At 47.9% G+C, this 27,182-nt stretch overlaps 2 protein-coding genes across 3 annotated transcripts in view; one reads left to right on the top strand and one right to left on the bottom strand.

Moving 5' to 3' along the window:
* The first annotated feature begins 511 nt into the window (after window positions 1-511).
* Window positions 512-20,427, top strand: LOC121341570 (proteoglycan 4-like). The gene is made up of 3 exons (XM_041415156.1): window positions 512-731; window positions 6,308-6,443; window positions 15,605-20,427. The coding sequence occupies exons 2-3, from the start codon at window positions 6,423-6,425 to the stop codon at window positions 17,216-17,218; spliced, it is 1,635 nt and encodes a 544-aa protein (XP_041271090.1). The 5' UTR covers window positions 512-731; window positions 6,308-6,422; the 3' UTR covers window positions 17,219-20,427.
* The window catches only part of LSP1 (lymphocyte specific protein 1), a 47,469-nt gene continuing 30,322 nt past the window's right edge, over window positions 10,036-27,182 (bottom strand). For both annotated transcript variants that reach the window (XM_041415158.1, XM_041415159.1), the window contains exons 5-11: window positions 26,936-27,067; window positions 23,805-23,848; window positions 23,552-23,633; window positions 23,057-23,197; window positions 22,193-22,273; window positions 21,229-21,343; window positions 10,036-11,469 (exon numbers count right to left, since the gene is read on the bottom strand). In XM_041415158.1, coding sequence (XP_041271092.1) covers window positions 21,254-21,343; window positions 22,193-22,273; window positions 23,057-23,197; window positions 23,552-23,633; window positions 23,805-23,848; window positions 26,936-27,067 — 570 coding nt within the window. In that variant the 3' untranslated portion in view covers window positions 10,036-11,469; window positions 21,229-21,253. The remainder of the gene's footprint in view (window positions 11,470-21,228; window positions 21,344-22,192; window positions 22,274-23,056; window positions 23,198-23,551; window positions 23,634-23,804; window positions 23,849-26,935; window positions 27,068-27,182) is intronic.

Here is a 27,182-nt window from a genome sequence, read left to right as displayed (position 1 = left end):
TTTGGGAAGGCCTGTGGATCTTCCACATCCAGGCTCTTGGAAGCCAGCAGTCACAGGCACGTAAGAAGGCAGAGGCACTTGGCACACGTGTTGCCGTAAGTGCATCTGTGTGTGAGCACTGTGTGCCTCACACCCACCTCTCACTGGGACAGCTGGGGCTCTGCCACGCACCAGGGCTGGAGGGGACCTGGAACAAAAAGCAAGAGAGCAGGAATGCAGCAAAGGAGCTCGTAAGCCTTTCTTAGCATGACATGAAAGCATTATTTAAGTTAGAACTTCTTAGGCAGGGCAACCCCAGGTGGCTGGAGCTTGGGTGCCTGGAGTGGTTTTGCTGCCAGATCACTCTCCACAGTTGCCTGACTATTCCAGCAGAGGATTGCAGTGCCTCACACAACCCTCTGGTTCACGGTTTCTATTTCACTAAAAATCCCAGGCTTCAGCTTCCCGTCCCCTCCCTCCTGCGTCTCTCCCCTTGGCAGGGCTCCCCAGCAACAGAGTGTGTGCCCTCCTGTGTGCCTGGCAGCTCCAGCACCCCCTTCCTCCCCGCCTGTAGGAGCACAGAAGAAGTCCAGGAGCTGTGGGGCAGGTGATATTTTTGGCTCAGGTCACAGATTGATTCCTGCCCACTCTTTCCCTGCTGCTTGCAAGAAAGGGTCCCCATCTGAGGATGTAGAGACAAGCTTTCAAAGCCATGGAGTGGGAGCACAGTGCTGCAGCTTCCCAGTCACCAGGTAACATGCACGAGCTAAAATCTCCCATCCAGCTTGCCTTTTCCAGCTGTCCTGCAGCTTATCCCCTTGCCTTCCTCCTGCAACCCACCAACCCACCTCCAGCCAATGCTTTTGTTATTTTTCGGGGCGGGGGGGGGGGGGGGGGGGGGGGGGGGGGGGGGGGAAGACAGTGTATCCATCCTCAGCACCCCAGCTTCATGTGGGAGTTTGCCGAGTGGGGTGGGGAGATGGGTGGACCCCCTGTGCTGCTGAGGAGAGCAGCAGCTGCATGGGAACACATGGCCAGACCTGGTATCATCACCTCCACACCCCCTCCAGCTCTGCCCAAAACACTAACACGGCAAAGCAGCTTTCACGCTGTGCTTTCGGAACCACCGAGCAGTTCTGCTGCCTTCCACTGGCTCCTTTCCCTCAAGCTCTCCACCAGCTGGGCATGCCTCCAAGATATACCACATTTGCCCAGAGCAGAGTGGGGATGAATGGGAGAGGAGGCTCCCAGCTGTTTCTCTTTTCATGCCTGTGGTGGGCCCAGTTTGGCAATGGTCTTCACCAGCCCCTGTGCCCGCCTGCCGGCTATAGACTGTCCCTGCTGCCAATGGGGGCTGCAGCTCAGGCCTGTCACACCAAGGACCAGATCAATCAGCTCAAAAGAAAGCGTGTGTGTGTGGTTGTGTGCCCAAGTGCATGCAGAGCCTGGGCTTACAGCAGGGTGCTTCCCAGCAGATGTGGACTGAGCACTCCCGTGGGCCCATGTGCTGCCAGCCATTTGGCAGGAGCAGAGCGAGCATCTTGCAGGGCTGCACAGCCTCCCCCAGAGTGGTGCTGTTGGGCAGGGGAGTGCTCACATCCCTCAGGTTTCACTTGAGGCATCCTGACAAACTTGCAGCTGGTACAAGCAATGGGAAGGGCAGGTAATCAGACCTCTCTACTGCAGCTCCATTTGCAAATGGATGAGAAACAAACATTGCTGCCTCCACTCAGCTCAGTTCTTATCAAGCAACAGCTCCAGACAACAACCATCTTTAGATCATGTGTCATGTCCATGCTCTGTCCTCCCCACCACCATACCCTGGGAGCATGGCCTTCCTGCTCAGTACTGTCCCAAAGGACATCTTTGCATCCCCATGGGCTGCCTCTGTCAGAACTCATGTCCATGTCACCCCTCTCATTTCCAGTCCCAGCATGATCTGGATCCCTCCTCCCATGGGATTGAGGGTACCTTATTCATCCCTCAGTGAAGAGGGCTTGTCTGATGCACACCTCTTACATTTGCTCTGCTGCCACCTGGTTCACAACCAAGGCTCATTCCTCACAGCTCAATTTGTGTTTGTCCTTTCTTCCCTTTGTGGGTCTCTCCATCCAGTTTAGCATGTAACTACAGGCCTCTCCAGCATTTGTTTCATAGCTTAGCCACATACCCTGCTTTTCACACATTCTCTCTCAAGTCTTTATTTCACCTCTTGATTCCATCACGCAGCAGTTTCGTTCACAACCTGCCACATTTTCCTCATCAGCTTTGTCTCTTGGTACTTTAGATGCTCCTGCTCTAGGATATATAATTTTTGCTGTCTTGACATGATCTGCTCTCCCTGCACCAGCAGCGAGGTGTCTGGGGCTCTCCTCTGAGCTCCACAGCAAACACCACCAAGTACCTCACACTCCCTACTGATCACAGAGACCAGATGAGGAGGAGATGATCCCAGCTGCCAAAAGGCGCCCAATTTCATTAGGTGAGGGTGCAGCAAGCACCTGTCATGGGAGAAGCCCCTCTCTCCCACCAGCTGCCAGGTTAGGAGACAGCACCAAGGCTAAAGAGCGCACGTGGGGTCACAGACATGAACCAGGATCTCAAACCACAGAATGTCCCGCTGCCTGCTGACCTCAAGCCAGAGCCTGGCATGCTTTTACTGTGACAGCATAGAGCAAACCAGTGTCCCTCCTTGAACAGGAACTAGAGGCTGGGGCAGAGATCTAGACAGGTTTCCATAGGTAGCCTGGCCCAATGTCACATTTCTTCTTGCTAAGTAGGAACACCCAGACTGGCTGCTTGAGATGGGCCACAGGAATTTATTGTGTTGCTAGGCCACTTGCAGGAAAGCTGTAATCAACTCTTCTCATCTTTTCTGGCTTTTGGTTGACCTATTGCAGCAGCCAGTGCACTCAGGGGAGATGATTTTACACACAATATGCACACACATTAGCCCAGATAATTTTACAATCTGCATAAAGATGTGCACCTTGGTCAAAGGCTGGTGTGTGTGTTTTGTTTGGGTTTTTTTTTAAATATCCTTTCCCTGTGTTCATTGCACACCAGTCAGCAGGCAGCATTTTCATGGATCATTGCCTCCATGGCTGGCTAATACTCAGCCAGCAAGCTGAAATAGCACTGGAAAAGTTCATCTGAAAAGCTCTACAGCCCTGGAAGTCTGAAATCCTACATGTTCATTAAAGACTACAGAATTTGTAAATAAAATCAGCTACATCCTTCCCATAAACGTGCCCAGAAGAGATCCAATTTCTGAGGTAAAGTAATACCAATCCCTATCTACCCATTACTCTCCAACACTGAACAAACAGGTCTACTTCCAAAGCAGACTTTCCTTTGGCCCTGGAGTTGGGCAAGAGGAGCTCCTGAGGTCATTCCTCATCCAGACTTGCCCATGATGCACTTACACCTTCATGGTAGATCTGCAGAGGAAGTTTCACTGACACCCTCTGTCATTCTTAAATGGTTCAGTTATCCAGAGTGAATTTAGTTATGAGGAAAAGGTATTTTAGTTGAGTTCACAGTCTGAATGATTCTTTATACCCCCTCCTCTCCAAAGTCATATTTGAATGCTTTCAAAAAACATTTTTCACTCTTTTGCATTATATAGATATTTCAGGTTTGGCATGTTTGTTTGCTTTTACAAATAACAGCCTTGAAATAATTGAAGGTATCCAGAAAAATGTATTAAGCTGACTGGGGAAGTGTGGGGAAGTGTTTTTCTGCTCTGTGACATTCAGTTATAAACCTTTTACCATGATTCAGGGCAGAGGGGAAATGGGAATCACAAAAGCCATTTAAGAAGGCAAAGTAAATTTTATACAGTTCCCCTACGCCCTTTCTTCTCTTCATCCCACCCCAGAGAAAGGGATTCTGCAGGGGGGTTTTTTCAGCAGTTCAAGGTTAGAGTAGATACCCTAAGTTCATTGAACACTCTTTCCAAGTTAATTGAAGTAGCTGTCAATAAAAAGGCAAATCAGATAGCAGCTAAGTAAGTACATTCAGAGAAAGGACAGAATATAAATACATATTATATATATAATTATTTTCTGTTCCTGGGCAAAATCCAATGACCTGTTTTACACAGCCAGTCAAGAAGAGATCAGAATAGCCTTAAACTTTAAAACCAGCTCCTCTGAGTTATCAGCAGACCACTATCATTTTACTGGTGATAATGGGCTCCTGGGGAATATGAAACAGCCCAAAGGGGCTGAGCAAATACCATCTTTTCTCCCAGGCTCCTCTAATACCATCCTCTTGGCACTTGGGCTCAGGATCTCTGTCCTTGGTTGCCTCTCCTCTCCCCAGAAGTGCCCTGGTGCAGAGTTTGCCAGCACAGTGATGCACCTCTTGCAGCAGCCATTCAGATAACAAGGAGAGCAAACACTTGCCAGGCTGTGGGCTCACCTACCTGAATCCTGGAAGGTATCCCCAGCCTCAGTGTGCCAACAATTTCTCCTGGTTGTGGCTTCACAAAAATCACACTTCAGAGGCATAAAAAGGAGAATAAAAGGCAACAAACTAGCATTCTCTAATTGATGGCTGCATTACCTACATACATTTAGCTTCCTGACACTGCTGTTCTCCTCCTTGCATCTGGTGGGAGAGAGTCAACCAACATTTCCATGGAGGTCTCTAGTGTGTCATCCCTCTGTGAAACTTGGTTGGTAGAAACATCTGCCTGTCTTATCCCATCTTAGCCTGTAAGAACAGAAAGTCTGCATATTTGTTAAGAAATAGGAAGGGATCTGAGCACTCCCTACTTCAGCATGTGCAAACACAAGCCAGCCCTTTGCATCATTCATACAGCATGTGCTGCAAATACATGCATTAGGCTGGTGTGGTTTCAGTGGTGACAGTGGCAGAGAAGGGTACAATGTGTCCTTGGGCATCTCTGAAGTCTGTTAAAATATTCAGAATATGGGGTTTCTTCAGTTTCCAGTTGGGTTGTTATTGCCTGGGGGTTTTTTTTTTCCCCCAGCAACATCTTCAGCGTTGGGGACCCACAAAGTCACTAGCACTCCTAAAAGACAAGGGCATTTTTGAGACATTGAAATTGTCAGTCAAAGAGGAATTAACTGCATTAGGGTATCTGTATGAAAGACTGAGCAGCTACCCCAAATCCTCCCAGAGGTCTGCACTGCAATAAGGAACAGCGTGTCCTGCAGAGCCAGGCAGGACCTCACCAGTCATCAGGGAGGCAGAGGGGAAGAAAGCAAATGGAGAGCTCACCTCTGACACCCACTCCAAAGCACCAGCACATGCCCTCCTTCCCACAAGAACCAGCCTCATCAGATGGGCCAGACCTCTGATGGATGAAGGAAGAGCTTTGCTACCTTGATCCATGATGGAGTAACTCAGATCAGAGAGGAGTCAATGGGCAACAAGGCTTAGCAGGGAGAAGCAGAAGGAATTTGCCTTCAGAGCTGGCTTTGTGGAGTGGCTCACCAGCATCTCAAATGCCATATGAAACAGCCCAAGCTTAACCTGGGCATAAAGCTGCTTTGTAGACCTCCAGGAAACTGTTCTCACATGTCCCCATCTTCCTGGGAACATGTTTAACCCCCCAGCTGCCATGGCATTCACATTTAAATGCTCCTGAAAGGCTGAGCAAAAGCAGAACCTGAGAAGTCAGCTGGAAAACGGGATGAAATGCCTCAAGAGGCAGTAAGCACCTGCATGGTGTCTGGCAGCTCACAGGCTGCCCTGGACAAAGGCAGGCATTGATGCCATCCTTTCCAGCTCACTTCAGCAGCCTTAGCTGAGATCTTGGAGTCAAACCATAAACCCCTCAACCAAAATTCACCAAAGTAATCAACCCCAAACCCTCTCTGCTCCCAGTGCAGCACTTTCTGCACTTGCATCCTCTGCACATAGCATGTCCCTTGCTAGGAACAAGTAACGACAGAGCCAGAGTTTGCTCTCTTCCTCTCTTGGGAAGGTAACAATCAAAGCACAGCTCCAAATTTGCATTTTGCAACCCTGACTTTTGCAAAACAGTAAATCTTACCAGCCAACTTGAAAAGCCTCCAACTGGTTTCATCGCCTGGAGCTACTCTGCTAGAATAGCTGTCCTGGCACCATCACCATCCTCTGCCCTTCACCTCTCCAGTACTTCAGATGCTGAACTTTGCAGAGCCAAAGTTGGGAGCACGCAGTGGTGTCACTCGATAGGCCCTCTTCACTCTAATTTTAGGTGGTAGAACTTTTCATGCTTTTAAAAAGTCCCTTTACTTATTTTTGACAAACCTCTTTTACTTAGTGACTACCATAAACACTTTGCTATCTGATGTTTTGAACTTACCTACAGGGCTCTAGAGGTCACAACCAACCAGCACCTGGCATGATCGCAAAGGAACAATCACCTGTTAATTTTGTAAACTGGACTGAGTAGCATGATGCTCCCAACATGCAAATGATTTCAGATGGAAACAAATTACACATCAGTAAGTAACGCATTTCTTTCTGGCTTGGTTTTTTTTTTTTTTTTTCAGTTAATATTGATTTCTGATTTTTGTGGTAGACTGTTCCTCCATCACTCATTTGTTTGCCCTGGGACATGTCCTTGCTGCATCTGCTTTAGACAACTAAGGCAGAATCCCTGTGGGATTCAGGAGATCCTGCCTGGACACCCTAGATCTAGGCTAGGTACCTCTCCAAAGACAACGAGTCAGGGTGGGCCATTCAAGATAGGGGCTAGGTCTCATCCTCACACTATTTACACCTAAATGGATGAGAAAGGTGACAGTGAGGATGATGACTGAGCAGCAGGATGGGAGTCAGGACCAATGCCTGGAGCTGCAGTTTTGTGTCCCCAGATGGGGTGAGCAAGGCAGGAGACCAGTCATGGTGCTCACAGCTGCTCCACAACCTTGGGGAAGACCCACCTATCCAACCAAGCATCTCATTGGATAATTACACTTGCAATTTGCTGCTTTCATGCCTTAAAGGGCTCACTTGTATAAATCCCAATGGGATCTCCCCCTTCCTTTTACTCAACCTTCCCCCATTCTTCCCATCATTCTCACAAGTCCCAAGTTCATGACACTTTATTTAATGCTTGTCTTCAGCATTGCTAAGCCACTATTTCTGCAAGTTATCAGGAATAGATGAAGCACTTTTCTGAAAATTTGTGATCTTAATCAAATCACTCCACTGCAACCAATGCAAAATTCCAGGGGAGCGACCTGTCTCAAGATCAGGATCCTTGGAGTGGTTCCATTTCTAAAGTATATCCTAGCTCCGACTGCACTTTTGTCAACATGAAATACATTTTTCTCTCTTAACCTGCTTACATACAGAGATATACCTATAAATATATATATATAAATAAATAGATATAAAATGCAGCATCAGGGAAAGTGTCTTGAGCTGGCAAGGAATTACCAAGAGACCAACCTCAGAGCCTTGTTCAGCAGGATATCAGCTGCCACCTCAGTATTTATAGACACCCTGCTCTTTGAGCTTGTTTATTTTCCTTCCCAAAGGTGGTGGTGGCAGGAGGCAAAGCTCTGATATTCAGGCTCAGGTGTCCCCAAGGCTGACCTTTCCTTCAAAGAGCAGAAGCTGCAGACGCATTTCAAGGAACAAAGTCATTTGGAAACTCTAGACTCTTGTGTCCATTACCACCCTGTGCAGAGCTGCAAACAAGGGCTGACCAGAGATCTGTTAATTAGCATGCACACATGTACACTAGGATGGATGTAAAAATGAGCCTGTAATTATTTTATACCTGGAAAGAGAACCAGATGAAGTCCAGCCCCCAATCTCAAGGCAGAATAAGTGCTACATAAAGACATAACACTCAAAACAGACTTGAGTTTTCTATTAAGTTTCCCCCAAGCTTAAAAAATGCTGTTTTATAGAATTACAGTAGTCACGGACCACATTTTTCAATCCCATCTTGCATACATTCACGTAGAATTCATCTGTTAGACCCTGTTGGGGAAAAAAGCAGCCCTGAAGCCTGCCACAGAAAGACAAGCAGCACATTTCAGTATCACTGGAGCCTCCACAGATTTATTTCAGAGCTGATGCTGCCAAAACAATGTTCCCCTTCTGCATAATCTAGACAAGATGGGTAAAGAAGGAATGGTAGTGAAGCAACACCTCGAGATATGCCACCAGTTCAGAGCACTGAGAGCCCACACAGGGGGTTCCCAGTCCCTCTTTTTGGGCACTGCCAACCTGCCAAGGGGATGGCAATTTGGGGAAGCATGGCAGCACAGGGGATGCAGGCAGCCAGCAGACCAGGAAAGCATCACACTTCTCCACCGGTTTTTGATGGTAAAACTAATCCTGAAGACTCACTTAGTGTGACAGTTTGTCCTTGTTAAGCTCAAAATGCAGCAGTCTCAGGAGAAGACAGAGCTAAGGTCTCATAGCAGAAGCCTCTGAGATGCCAGGGCTGAAGAAACCACAATGCTGGGAAAAATGAACAGAGGAAAGGTAGGAAGCAGTCAGCTACTGACACCAGAGCAGTAACTGCTGCAGAGTGGCACCAGCCTGCTCTCCTTCACTCACAAAATCAGCCACAGGTCCCTGCAGGTTCCTGCTAAGGGAAGAGATGAAAGGGAAGAGATGAGTCTCCATGCCTTCATCCCCTCTTAGCATTGCCCAAAATGCCCATCCAGCACATCTGGGCCCCAGCATCCCATTTTTTCATTTTAGGGAGGTAGGGGAAGATTTCCAGTAACCCCACTGCCAGTCCCACCACCCTGTGCACACCATGTTCCTTTGGGAGGAGAAACAGCCCAGCATCAAGTTAATTTAGCTGTGGAAACATTCCCCTGGCAGATAAGTACCTCATAAAGAGCTGCACACATTTACTCCGAGCCAGTTCTCTCCCTGGTTCCTGACCACCACTAGAGAGCTCTGGTCTCCCATAACCTGCTCACTTCTCTGCTGTCACCACAATCTGAATTACAGCAGTTGTTTATTGAAACCACATCTCAGTCCCTGTGGGTTTTAAGCAGAGAAAATACACTCTGCAAATTAACCCTCCTTAGAGAAGGAATCTCACACAAACAGCCTTTGGGGCCTTCTCTGCCCTCTCCAAACTGGCAGGGCACAGGAATAGTAACTGGAGAAGTTTTCAGCCACCATTTCCACCAGCCAGCTACAGAACTGTGTTGAAAAATCAGTGCAACCAGTTAGCACACAGGCACAGTAGTGTTATTTTCACCTCAAGCCCCAACATCTCTATGCACGACACTGCTCCTGCTCCAGCCCCTCTTGAAAATCCCAGCACAGCAGAGGAAGGGCTGAAGGGAGGAAAATGGGGCCATGCTGCTCAGTGCTTTTAGGACTCCTTGAATTCCTCCATTTACAGAACTGAAGCAGAGGATGGAGAGAACAAGGGTTCATACCAATCAGCAGAAAATTCCAAATATAACTTCTTGTTCATATTTATCTCCTTCCTCACCTACACTTGCCTAAAGTGTTAGGATAGCAGAAACCTCTTCATTGTCTCTACACCATGAAAGTGCTATTACTTGGAAGGTCACCCCCATAAAAAGGTTTTTCCATTAAAAGGTAGATGGTTCCAGACAGAGCCATCAGCTCACTAGTGTGCTGGGTTCCAGTACAGACAGCTATACTGACCTTATCAAAGCTGGATGAGCAGGATACAGAGGATTTTTATTTTTTAATAGCTGACATCACCAGTGATTTTGGTTGAAGGCTGTGATGTTACTCAGGTCTATTACCTGGGGAGTTAAGCTCTGTGCTTCTCCTAGCTGATCACACTCCCCAGGAAGTCTCTGCAGGCTGCTCCATTGCTCACCCAAGCATTACTCCTTCCCCTTTTAGTGGGGAATTACAATTACTCCCAATGAAAAGTACAGGAAAAATAACATGGATGTAAATGGGGCAGGCACACAGAAAGCCCCTTTCCTGCATATGTCAAGCTCCTTTTCTTCTTGTCACTCAGACTGATGCTTCTTCTCCTCCACCTCACATTCAAGCAGAGTTTCAAGGTCTTGGAAAACAGCTTTGCTGCAGACTCCTACATGAACAAAATTCTCAGAGCTGCCATCATTACAACATCTTCAAATTTTATTAAATGCTTACAAAAAAAAAAAAAAAAAAAGAAAATCCAGGGGGCAGAAAGTTTTAAGCAGAAATCACACTGATGCAGGAGGAAAAACAAGCTGCCCTCCCTTCTCCAGGAGGGTAGAAATAAGTTGCAAAATTATGTTGATGTGGGAAGAAGGTAGGAATGAGAATAAAGAGGGGATGGGGGACATGTTAATGCCATGAAGTATGAAGACACAGTAGAGTTCAGAAACAACCCTGGAAGCTGATTTGCAGACCTCAGACCCAAGGCTAGAAATGCCACTCTTGAGGCACTCAGTTTCCTGAGTGGCACTTCCAAGTCCCTCAAGTTCACAGCAAGCCTTGGTCTCCCCAAACAATTCATCATGATGCCATTTCACCAAGATAGCTTCCAGCAGCAGCCATTTCCCAGATATCCTGCTCAGCCTCAGGAACACAGCTCACAAGTTATCAAGGTGCCACCACACCTAACTTTTAGAAGTGCTTCAGTCACTGGCACTGCAGCCCATAGGTCAGAGAATGAGCAAATCACTTTCCCAGAGAAGGGAGATAACACTAGGGGCCAGCACTCCTCACCTGGGAAAGGAGATCTCCAGTCCACCTTAGGCAGGCAGAGGGAGGCAGCCGCTATTTGAAACAAAGCTGCTATGGCCCTACTGAGACAGGAAAGTGAAAGTGGCAGGAACATTTTGGCATGGGTACACAACTGTGATTGTTGTGATGAATGATCTGGGAACTAAAAAAAAAAAAAAAAAACTAAATTGAATGCAAATTGATGTACACAGAGCAGTGATGGAAGTGCCTCAAAGCAGATGACGTAGAGACAGAGGCTGCATCATGAACAGGGCAAGACTTGACCCACAGCTGGCACCAACAGAGCGACAAGTGGTCCTTGCACTCTCATCACGCTCCCCTTGCAGTCTTTTTACACTCAGGACCTGCCCACTGCCCTCATTTCAAACATTAATTCAAACATTAATTCTTCAGCAGATTTCTGCTGAGTTCCCTTCTCTGCCAACACCCACCCACCAAGGGCCACAAAAACAGAAATCCTTAATCACATAACAAAAGCCTTGCCTGCTCAGCAGGGCAGCAGATCCCTCTCTTCCAACACTGCAGGTGAGGGAAAAGAACCACTCATCTCCATAGCAGAGACAGATTTAAAAAGAACACAGAAAAAAAAAAAGCCAAGGAGTCACATAGAAAGTTAAAACAGGGATGAGTTTTGTCAGCTGATCTAGTTCCTTTCATCCAGCTGGAGGCAGTGTGGGGTATTGCTCAAACCCCAAGAGGAGTCAGGCTGTATCCAAAGCAGACTGACAGCAGTCAGGAGAAGAGAAACATCCTTCAATTATCTTCTGTGGAGCAGAGGAAATAGTGGCATGGAGGGTCGCATTGAGTCAGGACCAAGCTCAGCTGCAAGACAAGAAAACACAATTTTATGGATGCCATTTGGCCTCTCGTGAGCAATACCCTGGGCTACACAAAAACTGTATCTTCTCCAGCAATTACAGGTGGGTTTCTCCCACCCATTTTCACAAAGCCCTGTTAATCAGCCCACCCATAAGGCTTTGGCATAAGGGAACCATGGTGGGAATGTCCATGCCCATGGCAGAGGAGATGCTGAGGGCTGCACGCCCCGCAGAGGTCACGGCTGCACTCCTGCCACGCTGTCCCCCACCCAAAAAAGGGATTGACAGGCTTCCTCCCAAGCCCAAGAAAGCCACTAAAGCAGAGAGTGTCCCCACAGCCCCTGACGGCCGCAGCTCTGCTTGGGACCATCTGCAGCAGCGCTGGGTTCTTGCAGCTCTCCATCTGCTCCATGCACGACAGCTGGTGCAGCCAAGGGGCTCCAGCACACAAATGACTTTTCCATCACTTGATAAACGACTCCTGCATGCTGACACTCTCCCCACTATTCCTGATTTGGGGCTGACTGCAAATGGAGCCAAGTCAGGAGAACAGTTGGGGCCCAAGAGTGGATGAGCGTCCATCCACCCATGGGAGCTCAACCAGCAGCAGAGAAACTTAACCCTTTGAAAGCCTCTTGACTTCAAGGTTCACTTCCTTCTGGCTTATCACAAACCCACACAAGTTTCTCAGGGAGTGCTTCCCCTGTTGTCCCCGGGCTTTCAGCTCCAGCCTTTCCACTGGCAATAAACCAAGTTTGTCTGCCCCTTTATTTTTGCTTCATTAGGTGGCAAGGGGGAAAACAAATCTTCCTTGTTGAGAATTTCTCCTGAATGCACAAAGCTCTGAAGGGGACTCAAAACAAAGCCAGGCATGACAGGGAAGACAAATAAATTAACAGCTGATTTCCTTTTGCTGTTTCTCAGCATCTAGCTGCTCCATTAGTCAAGCACACAGATTCCAGTACAGCCACATGCCATGGAAGTCACCACCCATAAGAATCCCAAGACCCACAGCACAGCAGGTTTCAAGTCAGATGGGATGCTGAGATAGCAGCAAGAGTTATTTTAAAAGTAGAGACTGTTTGTAAGAGGCAACAAACTTTGAGGTTATACAGCATGAAGCAGCCTCTGACTACAGGAGGAGAGGGATTTTCCTGGTGTGTACATACTAAACTCTGAGAGCCCCTATGCCCCCCTCAGTAGCATCTGGCAGCTTGCAGCAAATCCCAGGCAAGACCCTCCTTGGACTCATGTGGGGTGCTGCATTTTTCTGGAGTGCAGGAAAACACTCCAAGAGCTGATCAGTAGCTGGGAAGTTCACTGCCCTGCCTCTTTAGTATTCCCTACACAAGCCTGAAGCAGGTCAACCTTATAAATCTGGTTTACCAATGCTGCTGGACCATAGCTCATCTTGTAGTACAGGCTGTCCATGGGACCACATTAAACAGAAGCAGATTAAGTCATTCCACAATAAATCCTACCATGAAGTGCAGATATTTGCTCACCCTTCAGCAGATTTTTAAAAAGGCACAAAAAACCCCCATAAGCAAATACCAATTCCTACACAAAAAGAGCCAGAGCAGTGCCGCATAAAAGTACCTACATGTCCCTCCAACTGAGACATTTTGGCTTTCTGACCCAGAAGACTCTAAAATACCCATGAGGCTGGGGAGGAAAGCAGGTATATGGCAGAGGAATGGGCTCTCAGCCTTTTTTTGGAACAGCGCAGACTTGCCTCTAAGAGTAGCTCCTGGAACAAAGCAAATCCTAATGACAGCCTTGTGCCTAAGGAATGAAGCTGATAAGACACTGGGAATGTCCTACAGTTGTCACCCCCAGCTGACACAAATCCCCTCCAAGCCCCCTCACAGAAAACAGCAGGTCTCTCATGCCTACAGCTAAAGCAAATCATGGAATGATAGAATAGCTTGAATGGGACCTTTAGTTGAAAGGGACCTTTAAAGGTCATCTAATCCAACACCCATGCAATGAACAGGGACATCTGCAACTAAATCAGGCTGCCCAGGCCCCCATCCAACCTGACCTGGAACGTTTCCAGGGATAGGGCATGCACCACCTCTCTGAGAAACCTGCTCCAGTGTTTCACTACCCTCATCACAAAAAAAAAAAAAAAAAAAAACAACCAAACTTCTTCCTTATATCTAGTGTGAATTTACCCTCTTAGTTTAAAAAAAAAAAAAAAAAAAAAAAAAAACCACCAAACTTCTTCCTTTTATCTAGTGTGAATTTACCCTCTTAGTTTAAAAGCTTTACCCTTTGTCCTATTGCAACATGCCCTACTAAAACACCTGTCCCCATCTCTCTTATGAGCCACCTTTACATATTTAAAGGCCACAATAAAGTCTCCCCAGAGCCTTCCCTTCTCCAGGATGAACAACCCTAACTCTCTCAAGCCTGTCCTCATAGAAGTGTTCCATCCCTGATCATTTTCGTGGTCCTCCTCAGGACTTGCTCCAACAGATCCATGTCTCTGGTACTGAATGCACCACTTGCTGGACACTGCCTGTACCCTGCCCACCACAGCCCCTGCTCTGGAGGGCAGCTCATCCACCACACTGAGGGCTTGACCTTAAAGCTTTTGAGCTCAACATGCCACCTCTTCAGTACCTTTTTTTTTTTTTTAAAGGCAGCAGCAAATAAAAGTCATCCTTCTCCCCCCATGCCCAACCAGTTTTGGCAGACACAGCACCTGCTTGCTGGGTATGGATCACCTTCCCAGCCCAGTGCTGACAGCAGTACTGCAAGCCCAAAGCCAGCACTGGGCACTCAAGCACAAATAGCTGTTCTGCACTTTCCAGAGTTCTATTCAGAATAGTTTTCCCTGCACAGTACATATCACATTACACACCCACGCTAACCAGAGCGGGCTGGGAGCCACCAGGAGCAGGACACAGCACATGAAATAAATGGCCCCCCGGGCAAGCATGACATCACCCTGCCCTCCTCTTCCTTGTTTCAGGATGCTCAGTTGCATCCAACACCAGGGATTAAGGGGCTCAGTGATTTATGCCTCATTTCATGGCAAAACTCAGCAACTCTGTGCTGAGCAAGAGCCAGGACAGAGTCAGATTTCCTTCCTGGGGCTGCCAAAGAGTCATTGCAGGTCACAGGCTGTTTGGTGCTCCCCAGCTTGCTCAGGAAGAGGAAGGAGAGAACAGACGAATTTTATCTTTGCATCCCCAACACAAACCATTAGCTCCACTGTGCTCACCTGATCAGTCACTGAGCTCCACTGACCAGCACTCACCAAAAAGGAGGCAGTGATGAGTTAGCAATAAAGAGCAGGAAAAGCAGCCATGCATCCCTGCAGGAGCAGCCCAGCATTGGCCAAAGGGCTGCAATTGCCACTGGAGATTATACCTGACACAGAGCACAAGCCATTTCTGCTTCATTCAAGAATGAGTGAAAAAGGCAAAATGGGGCAAAGCTTCCCAAGACAAAGAGAAAACTTGGTTTTATCTCTGAGGAAAATGTTGTTCCTGTGCTTCATGCAGCAAGAGAAGACCAGCCAGCGTCAGTGCTGTGACAAAGCATTTCCTCGCTGATAAACAGAGCTTCTGAGAAGCCTGCATTTCACAGGGGGGTCTTCATGCCAGCTGAAATGAATCAAGGCCAGCATTGACTTTGATTCAAATGACACATGTAGTTTATGGCTGTTCTGTTGTATGTAACATTGTATCAGAGTATTAATAACTGAAATTTGGAAAGCCATGAAACATTCCTGTTTTTTGTCTCTGGAGTTGTTTCAAAGCTTCAACATTTCAAACCCACTTTGTTTCCCTTGACATTTCCTTCCAAATCCCATTAGGACTTGCCAAGACACGAACATCTGGGGTCCCCAGGAGCTCTCACTGTGCTCATGCCAGGAGCAGAAGGGCTCCAGGTTTGGCAATACAGCTTCCTCCCAGGACATCTCTTGCCCTGCCACACCCACCCTCAAGAGTGGCTGAGGTTACCTCAGGAGAGTAACAAAACAAAGACTGATGCTCTTCTCTCACAATACTGACACCATACTCATAGCTTTTAGAGAGAGGAAGAGGAGGACTTGTATATAAATATTCCAGAATGCAGCCCAGGGCTAAGCCCACACCAACTCTAAACTTGGTCTTTTCTTGCAGGAAATGACAATGCTGATAACAGTAGCATCCTCCACCCAGCCTGTTTCCAATCACCACCCCCTTTCTCCCCCTCCCACCCTACCAAAGCCTGGGAAGGACAACCTGCGGCTGCAGCGGCTGCTGAAGAAGGCAGCCAGGAAGAACGCCATCCTCACCTCGGAGCAGGGCAAGTCCTTCCGCTCCAGCCTTTCGCCTGTGAACGAAGCCAGCCCCGACCAAGAGCATGCAGAGAGCGCTGCCCCAGCTGCAGAGACCCCTGAAGCCACAGCTGCCCCCTGTGCCCCCCTGCCCACCCAGCTCTCCGTCAGGCCCGTCAGCCACCGCGCGCCCTCCCCGTTCCGGAAGGGGAAGCCTTTCGCGCTGAAGGTCACCGAGCAGCGGCGCATCGCTGAACATGTCAAGCTCACGGCCTCCTCGGCCATGCCCCTGCTACAGAAGCCAGAAGCTCCTGAGACTCCACAGCAGCCTGAAGGCATGGGCTCCCACCTTCCCTCTCCATCTGACCCTTCAGTACCTGTTTTCCCCCAGCCTCCTCCTTCCAGCACACCCAGCAAAGAAAGGGCACCGGAGGTTACCTATGTCACCAAGGTGAACGCTTATTTCCACAGTGTCAAGCCACCCAGGGCTAAGATGCCCACACCAAACCCGACCCAAGGAACTGTCAGCCACGAAGACAAAAGGCCTACTACCCCAGCACCTCAAACAAGCAGCTCTGAACCACCTCCAGAGCAGACACCCACCTCACTTAAAGACAGCAAGGCTGCTCCCCCCTTGCCAAAACCTCCCCTCATTCCTGCTGCAGAGACAGAGACTCCTAATTGGGCTTCCAAGCCTGTTCCTACTGAGAAGCCCAGCACCTCTGATGCCCACACCAATAAGCCTACAACCCATGAAAGTGACACCGAAATATCCAGATCCAAGACAGCTCCTGAATTACCAGATCAAGACAGAGACATCCCAGAACCATCAACATCCAGCGCTCCCTGGAGGCAAGCACGCCCAGCAACAACTCCAGCACAAGCTGATGATACCAGGTCCACCTCCACAGACACCAAGGCAGAACACGTCACTGAGCCCCTGATTACTCCCAGCTTACCCAGCACCAGCTGTCCCCCCAAGGCTGAGCCAGCACCATCATCAGGAGAAGCACCAAGACCTCCTGGAACCAGTGCCAGTGGCTGGTATCGCCTCAGGAAGCACTTGATGGTGCAGCCAGAAGCAACCAGCTTCCCAGAGTCCAAGCCAGAAAAGCTGGGACAGGAGGAAGAGAATAAAGAGGACTCTGCTCAAGCAGTCATCAAGCAAGACTGCATGCTGGTTAAATCAAAAGCCATGAGAATGTGGGATGCCATTTTATACCAGGTGGCACTCAGCAAGGAGAAGAAGCAGCAAGCAGAAGAGAAGCCACAGAAGGAAGAAGGTTTCTTTCTTCCCCGCCGCTTACCCATCCTTCTACACAAGCCACGCTTTGACGCCCGGAAGCTGAAGGAACTGGCTGCCAAGCCCATGACAAAGATCAGCACCGTGTTTGAGGTGAGCCGCTTCCGGCCCAAAGGGGCCGAGGAGCACACCAAGAGCTTCAACAGGACGGCATCCGGATGGTCGGTCCACTGACACCAGGCTGCTCCACGCCTTGGAGGGACACCAACCTCTGACCAAGCTGACTGCCCGGTGGAGCCAAGCGCAAGGAAAAAAGGAAATGAAATAAAACCCCTCCAAGTCAGCAGCCCCATATGCTGCAGGTTTAAGGGTTACTCTCCATAAATTTAAAAGCTCAAATGCATAACTACCGCATCCACAGGTCACAGGAAAACAAACATGTTTGTTTTAGGAAGAGTCAACAACAATCACTGGAGGCAGTAAGAGTGAAGGCACACAGTGAAGAGGACAAGCTGCCTATAGAAAAAAAGACCAGTTTAGAATAGGATAATGGAATCTGAATTTTTTTTTGTTGCATTTCTCTAAGAGATTGATCCTAGGAACAGCAGCAGTTGCATCTGAAATGAAAGAATCTGGGCTGCTCCACATCTCTAGGGAGTGTCTTAGAAACCAAACTCAAAGAGGATACATATAGCCTCTAGCTATTCCACTGAAAGTGTGCCCCACACCCATTTGCTGAGAACAAAATGGAAACTCATCCTTTCACCTAAGGCACAGACAAGAGACAGAGTAAGAAATCCTGCTCTCACCAAGCATTTAATCTGTCTGTCAAAATGGGCATCATCTGACGTCCTCCTAGGCCAGTCTACTAAATAATAATGCACACAAGAATAATTTTGGTTCAATAATCAAGTTCTGTTACGTATTTTACAGTGTTTTCTCCACAATAGCTGATGGTTAATGTTTCCACTATAACCAACAAGACCCTGCTCTAGCATGTGGGTATCCAACTCTGTATTTAACAAGGTGCTGGTTTCTGAGGGGTTCTGCTAACCACATGTAGTCTCATTTTCAGGGTGAACATCATGACAGTTGCACACCTGCTTGTTCCTAACATCCTGAAAAAAGGGTATTTAAAAGGAAAATCCCCAACTCTGCCCACCCACAGAGACAACTGGGCTTTCCCGTATTGCCCTTTGTAACTCCACTGCCAGCAAGCTTGTGAGCATGAAAGATTGGTTATTTCTGTTTCACAAGGGACTCGGACTTGCTGGCTTGTTCCTACACAGCTAATATAGGATTGCTATGTTTAGGCCAAATAGAATGTAAATAGCTGTGCACAGAGTTCCCTTTTACATGCGCAGAGGGTATGGAACTGACCAACAGCTCCTCAGGCCAAACTGCAAACAGACTTAGAAACAGAGTCCCTTTTGCCTTTTTGAAGTCTTCCTATTTTCAGTGATGCTAAGAGCTGTTCATTTAGCAAACCTTCTCTTAAGTTTTCACTTTACCAGTCTTATCTCTATTCTGTAACCCCTTCCCTTATCAAAGGGCACAAAGCAAGTAGGGAGAATAACCCAATTATCTAAGGCGGGGATTTCTTCAAAACCCCAGTTTTCAAAGAAACAAGAGGTTGGAAATCACAAGTGAATCTTAAGTAAGCCTCTGCAGGATAATTTAACATTGCTGCAAGTGAAGGCTACACAGAAACATCCACACAGCAGCACAGCCATAAAAATTTAAAGAGTGCAGTGTAAAACACGTAAAGCAGATAAAGGCAGCCTTACCAGAGAGTGATAAATGGCACCTCCCTGCAGCACAGCCAGATGGATGCCTCTGCACAAAGGTCTGTATGCACAAGAGCCACAGTACTGGCATGAAGCAGAGCAGCCAACATCAATTACATTTGGGGGATTAAGTGAAGGTGGTTTAAGAAGCGCTTGTGCTTTTAAACAGCTTTTGTCCTGCACCAAGGACAATCACCCAGAGCAAACCAGCAACTCTCACCAAGGCTTACGTTTTGCATCTTTGCTGGGCTTCCAGTCAGGCTGCATTCACACCCCAGCCCACTGCACATGGATGAAGGATGGGGAAATGCCATTGATGAAGGATAGGGAATGATGGGGAGAGCAACTCCCACAAGCAGAAGGAAGGAGACAGAGGAAGGCAGGTCTGGGTGCACAGTTTAGCCCTTTTACCCCATAAAGGGCAGAGGCACACAACAACTATGGCAAATCCTACAGAGACAGACCCTGACATGAGAGTACCACAGATGGGAGGACACGGCCCTGTAGGCAACAGATTTTCTACCAATGGCTGCTCACTGTGGGGTGTTCCAGCCTGAGCTGCTGTGCTGAGGAAGAGAAGGGGAATGCTACTGGGCACAGAATTTGCCTATTTTTCAATGCCAAATGGCATCAGGCAATTGCTAAATTCCCAAATTAACACTTACAGAAAAAACCTTGTTCCATAGCCTGTAGTGAGGTCCTGCAGCCCAGAAAGAGAGGGAAGGAGAAAAAAAAAAACACACCTGTGTTTAAGCAACTAGAAAGCTGCTAAGGTGAAGTAAAGCAAGTGACAGGGGTGAGCCAGAAGGGTTTGGGAGCAAGAAGGTCATGACAGTGATCCAGCAGTAGGAAAAAAGATAAATATAGTTCAAGGGGGTGCAGAGGAACCAGGGAGCAGCTCCCCAGGGAGCTCAGAGCATACAAAACAGACAGCTAAGAACCTAAGTACAGAAACAAGCAAACCTCCTTCAGCTATCACAGCCATTTTGTTATTCACAGTAGGAAAAAACCCAATACTTCCATGTGAACAAAGCCAGAGAACAGCAGTGTTGTGCCATGGCTGTTTGGAGCGCTGGGTGGATCCTAGAGGACATCCCATGACAGTGCCTTGCCTTTCAAGAAAGGCTGCTGGACAAAGACCAGTGCCAAAGGCACTTTCATTGGAGCTGCTCAGAGAAACCCAGGTCGGGCAAACAAACCTGCTGACAGCCTAGCAAAACCTGTTTGCTGCAGAGAACTGAAGCTCAGTACGTTCCACCTCGTGCACTGAAACAGACTTCAGGAGAAAGAGGAGACTGATCGAAGGGGAGACCTTATAATAGGTTTCTCAAAGTCACAGGCGGAGAAGCAAGTTGGGGATGCAAGTTCTGTGGACTAAACACAGCTTCAGGCAGTCTTGGGCTTGTACTGCTGCCCATCTCAAAGCAGCATTCAGAGGGCATCTCCTCTAAATGGGCACTACAACAGGAAAAAACAAGCCGAAACAAACAAAACAATATGCAACACTCAGAAGCCAGCTCCTTAAGGGTGGGAGGGAGGGGAAAGAAGGAACACAAGCCCCAGAAGAATTCAGAAACAAAAGGTGTTTTGTAGCAGGCAGAGCTATTTTAACCTTGGCAATGAAATAAAGCTTCTTTTTTATAGTAGGAAAAAAAAGAGAATGAGCTTGTTTTCACCCTGAACTTCCTCCCCATTCATTGTGCCAGATGCTGCCCAGTTGGATCCAACCAGTTATCACCTCCCTCTACACCATTCCTCTATTGCCACAACCCTCTACTATCATCCACTCAAGATAACACCAGGATATCTATGAGCCTAAACACAGTAGGAACATACGATCCAAAGGCCATTTCAAGAGAGCACAGAGCCAGCAACCCAGCTCTGCCTTGTCCTTGCTGCACATCAGAGAACAGTCCTTTCTGCTCTGCTGGTCTACCCAGTACAGCAGATGTTCACATCCTTCCTGCTACAACCTTATTATAGACTGGTTCCAAGAGGTTACTGAAGTCATTAGAAGTTCTCCCTGATTAATTCAGTAAATCTGGGAATTAAACCCCAGAAACATTTGAATTTCAGAAGTACATCAGCCCCCACCTCCAGCTATCTCTACTCCATGCAACTTAAGAGAGCATAAGGAAAGACAGCAGATAGAGACCATTCCTTTGAACTAGCAAAGGCAAACACATCTTCACCCAAACAGCAGCAGCTAAGGGACCTGCCCTGCAGATTAAACTAACAGAGGTATCCAGCAGCATCAGCAAGACAGAGACCAACACAAACCCCTGCTGTGTACCCATTCTGTTCCAGCCCAGAGAGTCAGGCCCAGAAGCCAGGCTCCAGCTGTTCCCATAGAGCACCTTCCAACTCACCCAAAGTGCTGCTGGCAGAAACAACCCCAGCATCCTGCCAGAACAGCCCAGGAGGTTGTTACACAGAGCAGAGCCATATCCCACCTACCTGGTTAATGAGTTCTCCAGACATACTATTGCTCTGCAGCATCGTCTATCAACACCTTCTTGTACTGGCCATGGCCTGTTGCAACAAATTTGTACTTTTTGCCAGAAGGAATGGACTGAACGGGAGAGAAAGGAAGAGCCAAAGTCAGCATTTTTCTCTGTTAAATAAGCAGTCAAAAATCAGGTAACTGAAGCCAGAGGAGCACATAATACAGTTGCCTTTAATCCCTGAGCCCGTTCTGTAATGCCTTCTTTCCCCCTTCACACAAACACTCTGCACAGATCCATCACCACCTTCTGTAAGCATAAGGCAACACTACAGGAACAGGATATGCAATAGGAAAGTAGCTGCAATGCAGGCATTGTGAGGGAGGGCTCATCTAAGAGCCCAGACGCCCAAGCCAGGGTTGTTTTTATCCATGGCAGGAGACTGTGGGATTCACCAGGTACTGGCAGCTTCAACATAGGAACTGACAAGACACTTGGATCTTCCTCTGCCAGCCTAGACAGTTTGAGCAGTAGCTGCTTGCTGCATTTTAGAAGACATTCCCATACAAGCCCAGATCCATCTGCAAGTGATACTGTCTTAGGTTCAGCTCCACTTAGTTTTGCACGTTTTGTTTACCCTCAGTGCCAAAAAGCATAACAAGAGCAAAATTACTCAAATTTGCAGCTCCATTTGAGCCTAGAAGGCTGGGACTCCCAGCCCGTGGGCTGAGAGCAACATGCTACTCAAGAGACCTTTCAAAATTACAGGATATAGAAGAATTTTTGCCCCCGTTTTCACTAGAGCTGAACCAATAGCAATTCACTGTTAGGAAGAGCTCTTAAGCATGCAATTGCATTGACAGATACAGGCAGCCCTTGTCCCTACAGAACATCATCTTCTCAGTAGTGCCAACCCAGCCAACAGCTCTGTTCTTTCTCAGCAGAGAAAGTGCTCTCACACTCAGACACCAACTCACCTTGATATTGCTCTCAGGTTTGGGATTCCCCTTCTGTTCCCAAAGGCTTCTTTTACTCACAATGTCTCCAGCCACGATATCCTGAGAAAATGATGCTTTCATTACCCTTCACTGCTAATGCTGCTGAACGTGCCTTTGTTCACATCCATTTCCAACCCACGCATCTGACCTCCTTTTTTTATTTATAATATCACATCTGACCTATAACAGCTGCTGCTAAAAACCCATGACTGTGAAAATGTCTTCCTGTTCCCAGTATACACTATGTTTTCCTATGGCTCTTCCACAAGAGTCTGAACTAGCTCCAAGATGTTTATTTTCTTAACTTCGTTAACTATTTAGGACATGTAAACATCGAGGCTTCTCTACCAAAAAGAATTCTACTCTCATAAACAGACTTGCAACCAAGATATTACAGAACCAGCCTCACCCACAACAACCAGAAAGTGAAATCACTGAGAGCAATACGTAATGCTCTCTGCACTTTCCAAGTTCACAAGTTTCATCACCTTGGTACTAGATGCAACTTCATGCTTGACAGCTGGAGCTCAGCCCTAGCCCCTGCAGGAGACACATGCAATCCCCCCACCAGCTGGTTTTATTCCCATTTCAAATCAGAGCTTCAACCAGCAACACAGAGGTTTTCCTGCATGTACCATCAAGGAACAGCTGGGGACCCTGTCAGAAAAATTGACTCTCCAAAGCCTTACAACATGATGGAAGACCTCTAATATCAATGCCTTTGGAGCCTGTAGGCCCCACAAACAAGATGCACCAACAGGACAAACAAGGACAATGCATGCTGTGGCCAGGGACCAGTCCCTGCCTCTGGCACAAGCAAGGCAAGTGCTCCAAGGGCTGTACCTTACAAGTTGAGGGCTTCACAGCAGACTGGGCTGTGACCTCCCCAGTCTCCCAGAGGCTTTTTGTGCTGGCTACCATCATGCTCGTGGTGGGAAGGTCAAGAGAGGGCTGCCGGACAGGTTTTGCAGCCTTTGTGGAGGTCTGGAAAACAAATGGAGACAGTCTGCCATCAGAGTGTGCCTCTTGAGTATTTCTAACCCTGGAAGATCATTGGCGATAAGGGGGTGTAAAAGAAGACTTGTAGAGTCCTACTAGTTCCTGTCAGATACTCCCACTCTTTAAGGAGAGAACACGAGAAAACAAGCATGGCACAGCCAAAGAAACCTACTTTATGTGTGGAGGGACACACAGACAGCAGCAAGGAGTGCTCCCATCCAAGGGAGGACAATTTAGTTGTCACCTCACAGCTGGTAAGGCTGAGAGGCATGGTGCAGGAGCAACACCAGCAAAGAGGGCTCCTGGGAGGGTGGGGGCAGACACAGCACAGCAACCCACCTCAATAGCCTGTGTGTACTGCTCCAGCCTGTCATCAATCTTCGACACAGGGAGAGGAGGCTGACTCTTCTTTATGCTGTTGCTGCAGAACAGAGAGGAGCATTAAGGTGTTCCCCCAGAGCCTCAGGCAGAAAGGAGGACTTTGTGACCCACAGGTAGCCTGGCACTCCTGCCCTTCCCCACAGCAGGACCTGCTGACCACCTCCCTTTGCAGCAAGCAACCTGCTTTACCCTGAGGCCAGCCCAGAAATACCTTTTCTGTATTGAGCGGTTCAGCGACTCAGTTCTGTCCGTGATCTAAGGGGGAAAAAGAAAACAGAGATATGACTTTCGTCCTGGTACCTCAGATGGACACAGGTCACCTGAGCTGGCCATTTCTTGGCCCTCATCTCTCACCCATATTTTGGTTAGAAGTGACTCACTCAGCCCCCATGTTCCCCTGCAGATCAGAGACAGCGAGCATTCCCTTTCCTCCTTCTTTCCAAGCGGGGGAAGAGAATCCCAACCAATTTCAGGAGCAAACCAACAATGTGTAAAATGACTGACAGCTGAAACGCCAACCAAGACCATTTTTTCTACTCCCTCTGGTGAAGGAGAAGGTCTCTCTCAGACCTTTGGTTTCCTAGCCAGACAAAAAGGGAAATGGCAAATACAGAAAGACAAGGGGAAAACTAGAGACCACATCTGCAGAAGAGAAGCCAAGCACGGGAGCAGCACAGGCATGGTTTAGGTCAACTTATCCACACCAGAGAAGCACACAGACAGGGCAAATCAGCAACATGGAGCCACCTGTGAGGCAGTTCTTCATGTCAAGCCATCAGGAAAAAAGAGTTTTGCACCAGAGGCTCCTGTGCAATAACTCTTTGGCCAAGACAGGGAGGCAAGCAAACACTTCACAACCACTGCAGGAAAGGAAAGCTGGAATGTTGCTAAACCTTGTGACTCTTTCATATCCCAGAAAACAAGCATACAGAAAAAAATCACCTTGAAGCCAAAGGGGGTGGGGGGCTTTCTTAACACCAGCTCCCACAGAGTCAAGGAGTAGCAACAAAGTAAAAAGGAGCCTTCTCCCCCTGTAAAACTGCTGCCTGTGCCACAGGAAACATCACCTACCAAGTTAGCAGATAAAAAACAACACTAAATGATCCTTTAAGATGCTTTCAGGATGCCAGTGCTAAATTTCAGCTAAACAGAAGACAAGACAGTGTCACATAGAGGACACATTTACCAGCTGTGCCCAAGGGCACGAGGCCCATTAGAAAACAACCAAATAGTGCAACCCTGGCCAACAGAGATGACGTGGGGAGAGCCACTCTGCAGGGTCCCCCCACAGCAGCACAAGAGAAGCCAGCTCTGTCTGCAGGGCAGGCTGTCTGCCTGCTGTCAGCTCACTGCTGCCTGCCTCCGAGCCGTGACTTCAGAGACTTCACCCTGCTCACTGGGTGCTACCTGGCAGGGTACAGCACCAACCTGAAAGGAGAAGCTGGTAGATTTTTGCCTCAGCTTCCCAAACACAATAGGAAAAAGCCAACCCTGCCAGGGAGATGGTGTGCAGGTGCAAACCATACACAGGCACTTCTGAAAGGTCATCAACAAGCATCAGGTTAAACATAGAGGGGCCTAGACAAAACTCTAGGTGACAATGCATCTCAGTATGACAGCCTAGGTAAGAACAAACTTTCACCATGCTATTTAAAGACCAGCTGCCCCCACCCCGGCATTTCCTTGCAGTGAGAATTGTGCATCTCCCTGGTCCCAAGCACTTTCTGAAGGCCAGAAGAAACCACAGCTGTTCATTCAGCCAGCCTCAAAGCTCAGGGCTCACAAGCAGCCTGTGACCAAACAGGACTGGTGCAAAACTTCTCCCTTGCCTCCATTCCCCCTGTTCCAGCCCCCAGGCCACGCTGGCCCTCTGAACCCCCACCAGCAGCCTGCCCCAGGTGTGCACCCAGGCTCTGCCAGCCACATCTGGCAGGGGCACACACCACCGACTGCAGGTGCTTTTTCCTTTCCGCTCCAAGCAGGGCTTTTGCTGAGCTTCCTGGGCCAAAACACCTTCTTGGTGGCCAGTGTGCTCAGTTCTCAGTGTTCACAGAGCCCTGCTAGCTGAGGTGTAAAGATCATCCTTCCTCTGGAAGGATTCCAAGCGCAGATTTTTCCTGAACAGTTTTACATCCAGCTTAGCGTGCGGGTGAGCTCTGACATCACCATCACAAAACAGAGACTGCATTTCTAAACCTTTCCCTGGGCCAATCCTAGCAGCAGTTAAGCTGAGTCGAGAAGCTATGTGTTTTGGGATGGTAAGGACAGAAGGTTCTGCACACAGAAGTTGCTGAAAGCATTTTCCACGTTTTCCCACCAGTCCCACTTCAGGAATATGCTTTGGCTACCCCCACCACTTTTCAAACCTGGCATTTGCACCCAGCCTGCATCCACACCTACTCTGTCTCCCCTCTTTTAATTTGGCTATAAAATGGATCCTCCACTAAGAGCAAGAATCTGATGGCTGTAGATGATGAAACCTTCCTCTTGCCATCTATTTACTGATGCAAAAGAAAGTACTCATACGATCATTCCCACTCAGGAAATATTGAGTAAACCGCAAATAGCGCAAAACTAAACTCAAAAAAAAAAAAAAAAAAAAAAAAACAAAAAACCTCCAAAGATTGTGCAGCCTTTTAATCTGCTATTACTGACTCCTCACCATCTTCCTCACTGCTGCAACCAAAAACGTTGGTGCTTACAAAGGCAGAATAAGCCAAGAAACACTTATCTGTATCTATTGTATTCAAAAGCACACACACAGAACTGAGGATTTGTAGCAAATGCAACACAAGTCATAAGACACAATTCAGGTGGTGTTAATAATGGGAGTTTCACAAGAGCACCAATGCAAACAGATGTGATTGGGAAGGACACAGTGCTTCAGAGATCAGAAATCCCCATTTGTTTAAACAACTACAGTCACACATTTTGTTCTAATTAAGAGAGAAATGCCACTGTTACAGTTACTGGGGCTTTTTCCCTTTGGAAGGGAAATTTCATTAAGATTAAGTTCTTGTGAATTTTGTTAAAGACTACACAAGTTGAAGCACAGCTATCTCAGTATCACAATATTCCCTGGAGCCCTCAAGGAGCTTTAGGCTTTTAGAGTGACTGCTACAGCCTCCAACAGCTCAAGCAGGCAAAGTAGGAGGAGAGGAGGTTGACAGCCATGAAAGATGAGGCAAATTGCTCAGGTGGTTTGTCTCAGCTTGTAGCAGGATGGATAATGGGATTCACACCCCACATCGCTGTAAACCCTGGATAATCCTTCCTCATCACTAGCTGGGACCTCTGTTGTGACAGTTGTCATGCATCCAGCAGGGCCCCAGGAGCACAAACCTTTGTGGAGCACACTGCAGTGTGGTCAGAGCACAGCTCCTCCTCTTCCAGGCTGGCAAGGCTGGGGGCCTTCTGGCGTTTCTCTGGTGTTTCCTCTTCTTTCTCTCCATCATTTCGCCTTCTCTTCTTTTCCTGAGTGCAGAAAAAGAACAAGCCAGGAAGTGAGTTGGTCAAACCGCTTATTATGCAACAACAGTGATTTTTCCCGTCTCTCAGGCTTCCTGCTTTACACTAAATAAACAAAAAA

The sequence above is a fragment of the Onychostruthus taczanowskii genome, unplaced genomic scaffold (assembly GCF_017590055.1).
Source record: "Onychostruthus taczanowskii isolate IOZ18803 unplaced genomic scaffold, ASM1759005v1 scaffold49, whole genome shotgun sequence".
Taxonomy (NCBI): Eukaryota; Metazoa; Chordata; class Aves; order Passeriformes; family Passeridae; genus Onychostruthus; species Onychostruthus taczanowskii.
The sequence above is the reverse complement of the archived record's forward strand: the minus strand, read 5'-3'. Positions and strand labels throughout refer to the sequence as shown.

Bases quoted from the DNA above. Each gene is read 5' to 3' on its own strand.
- LOC121341570 (XM_041415156.1), top strand. From the start codon at position 6,423: ATGGAAACAAATTACACATCA. The intron at 6,444-15,604 runs GTAAGTAACGCA...CTTTTCTTGCAG, and splicing joins TGGAAACAAATTACACATCA to GAAATGACAATGCTGATAAC.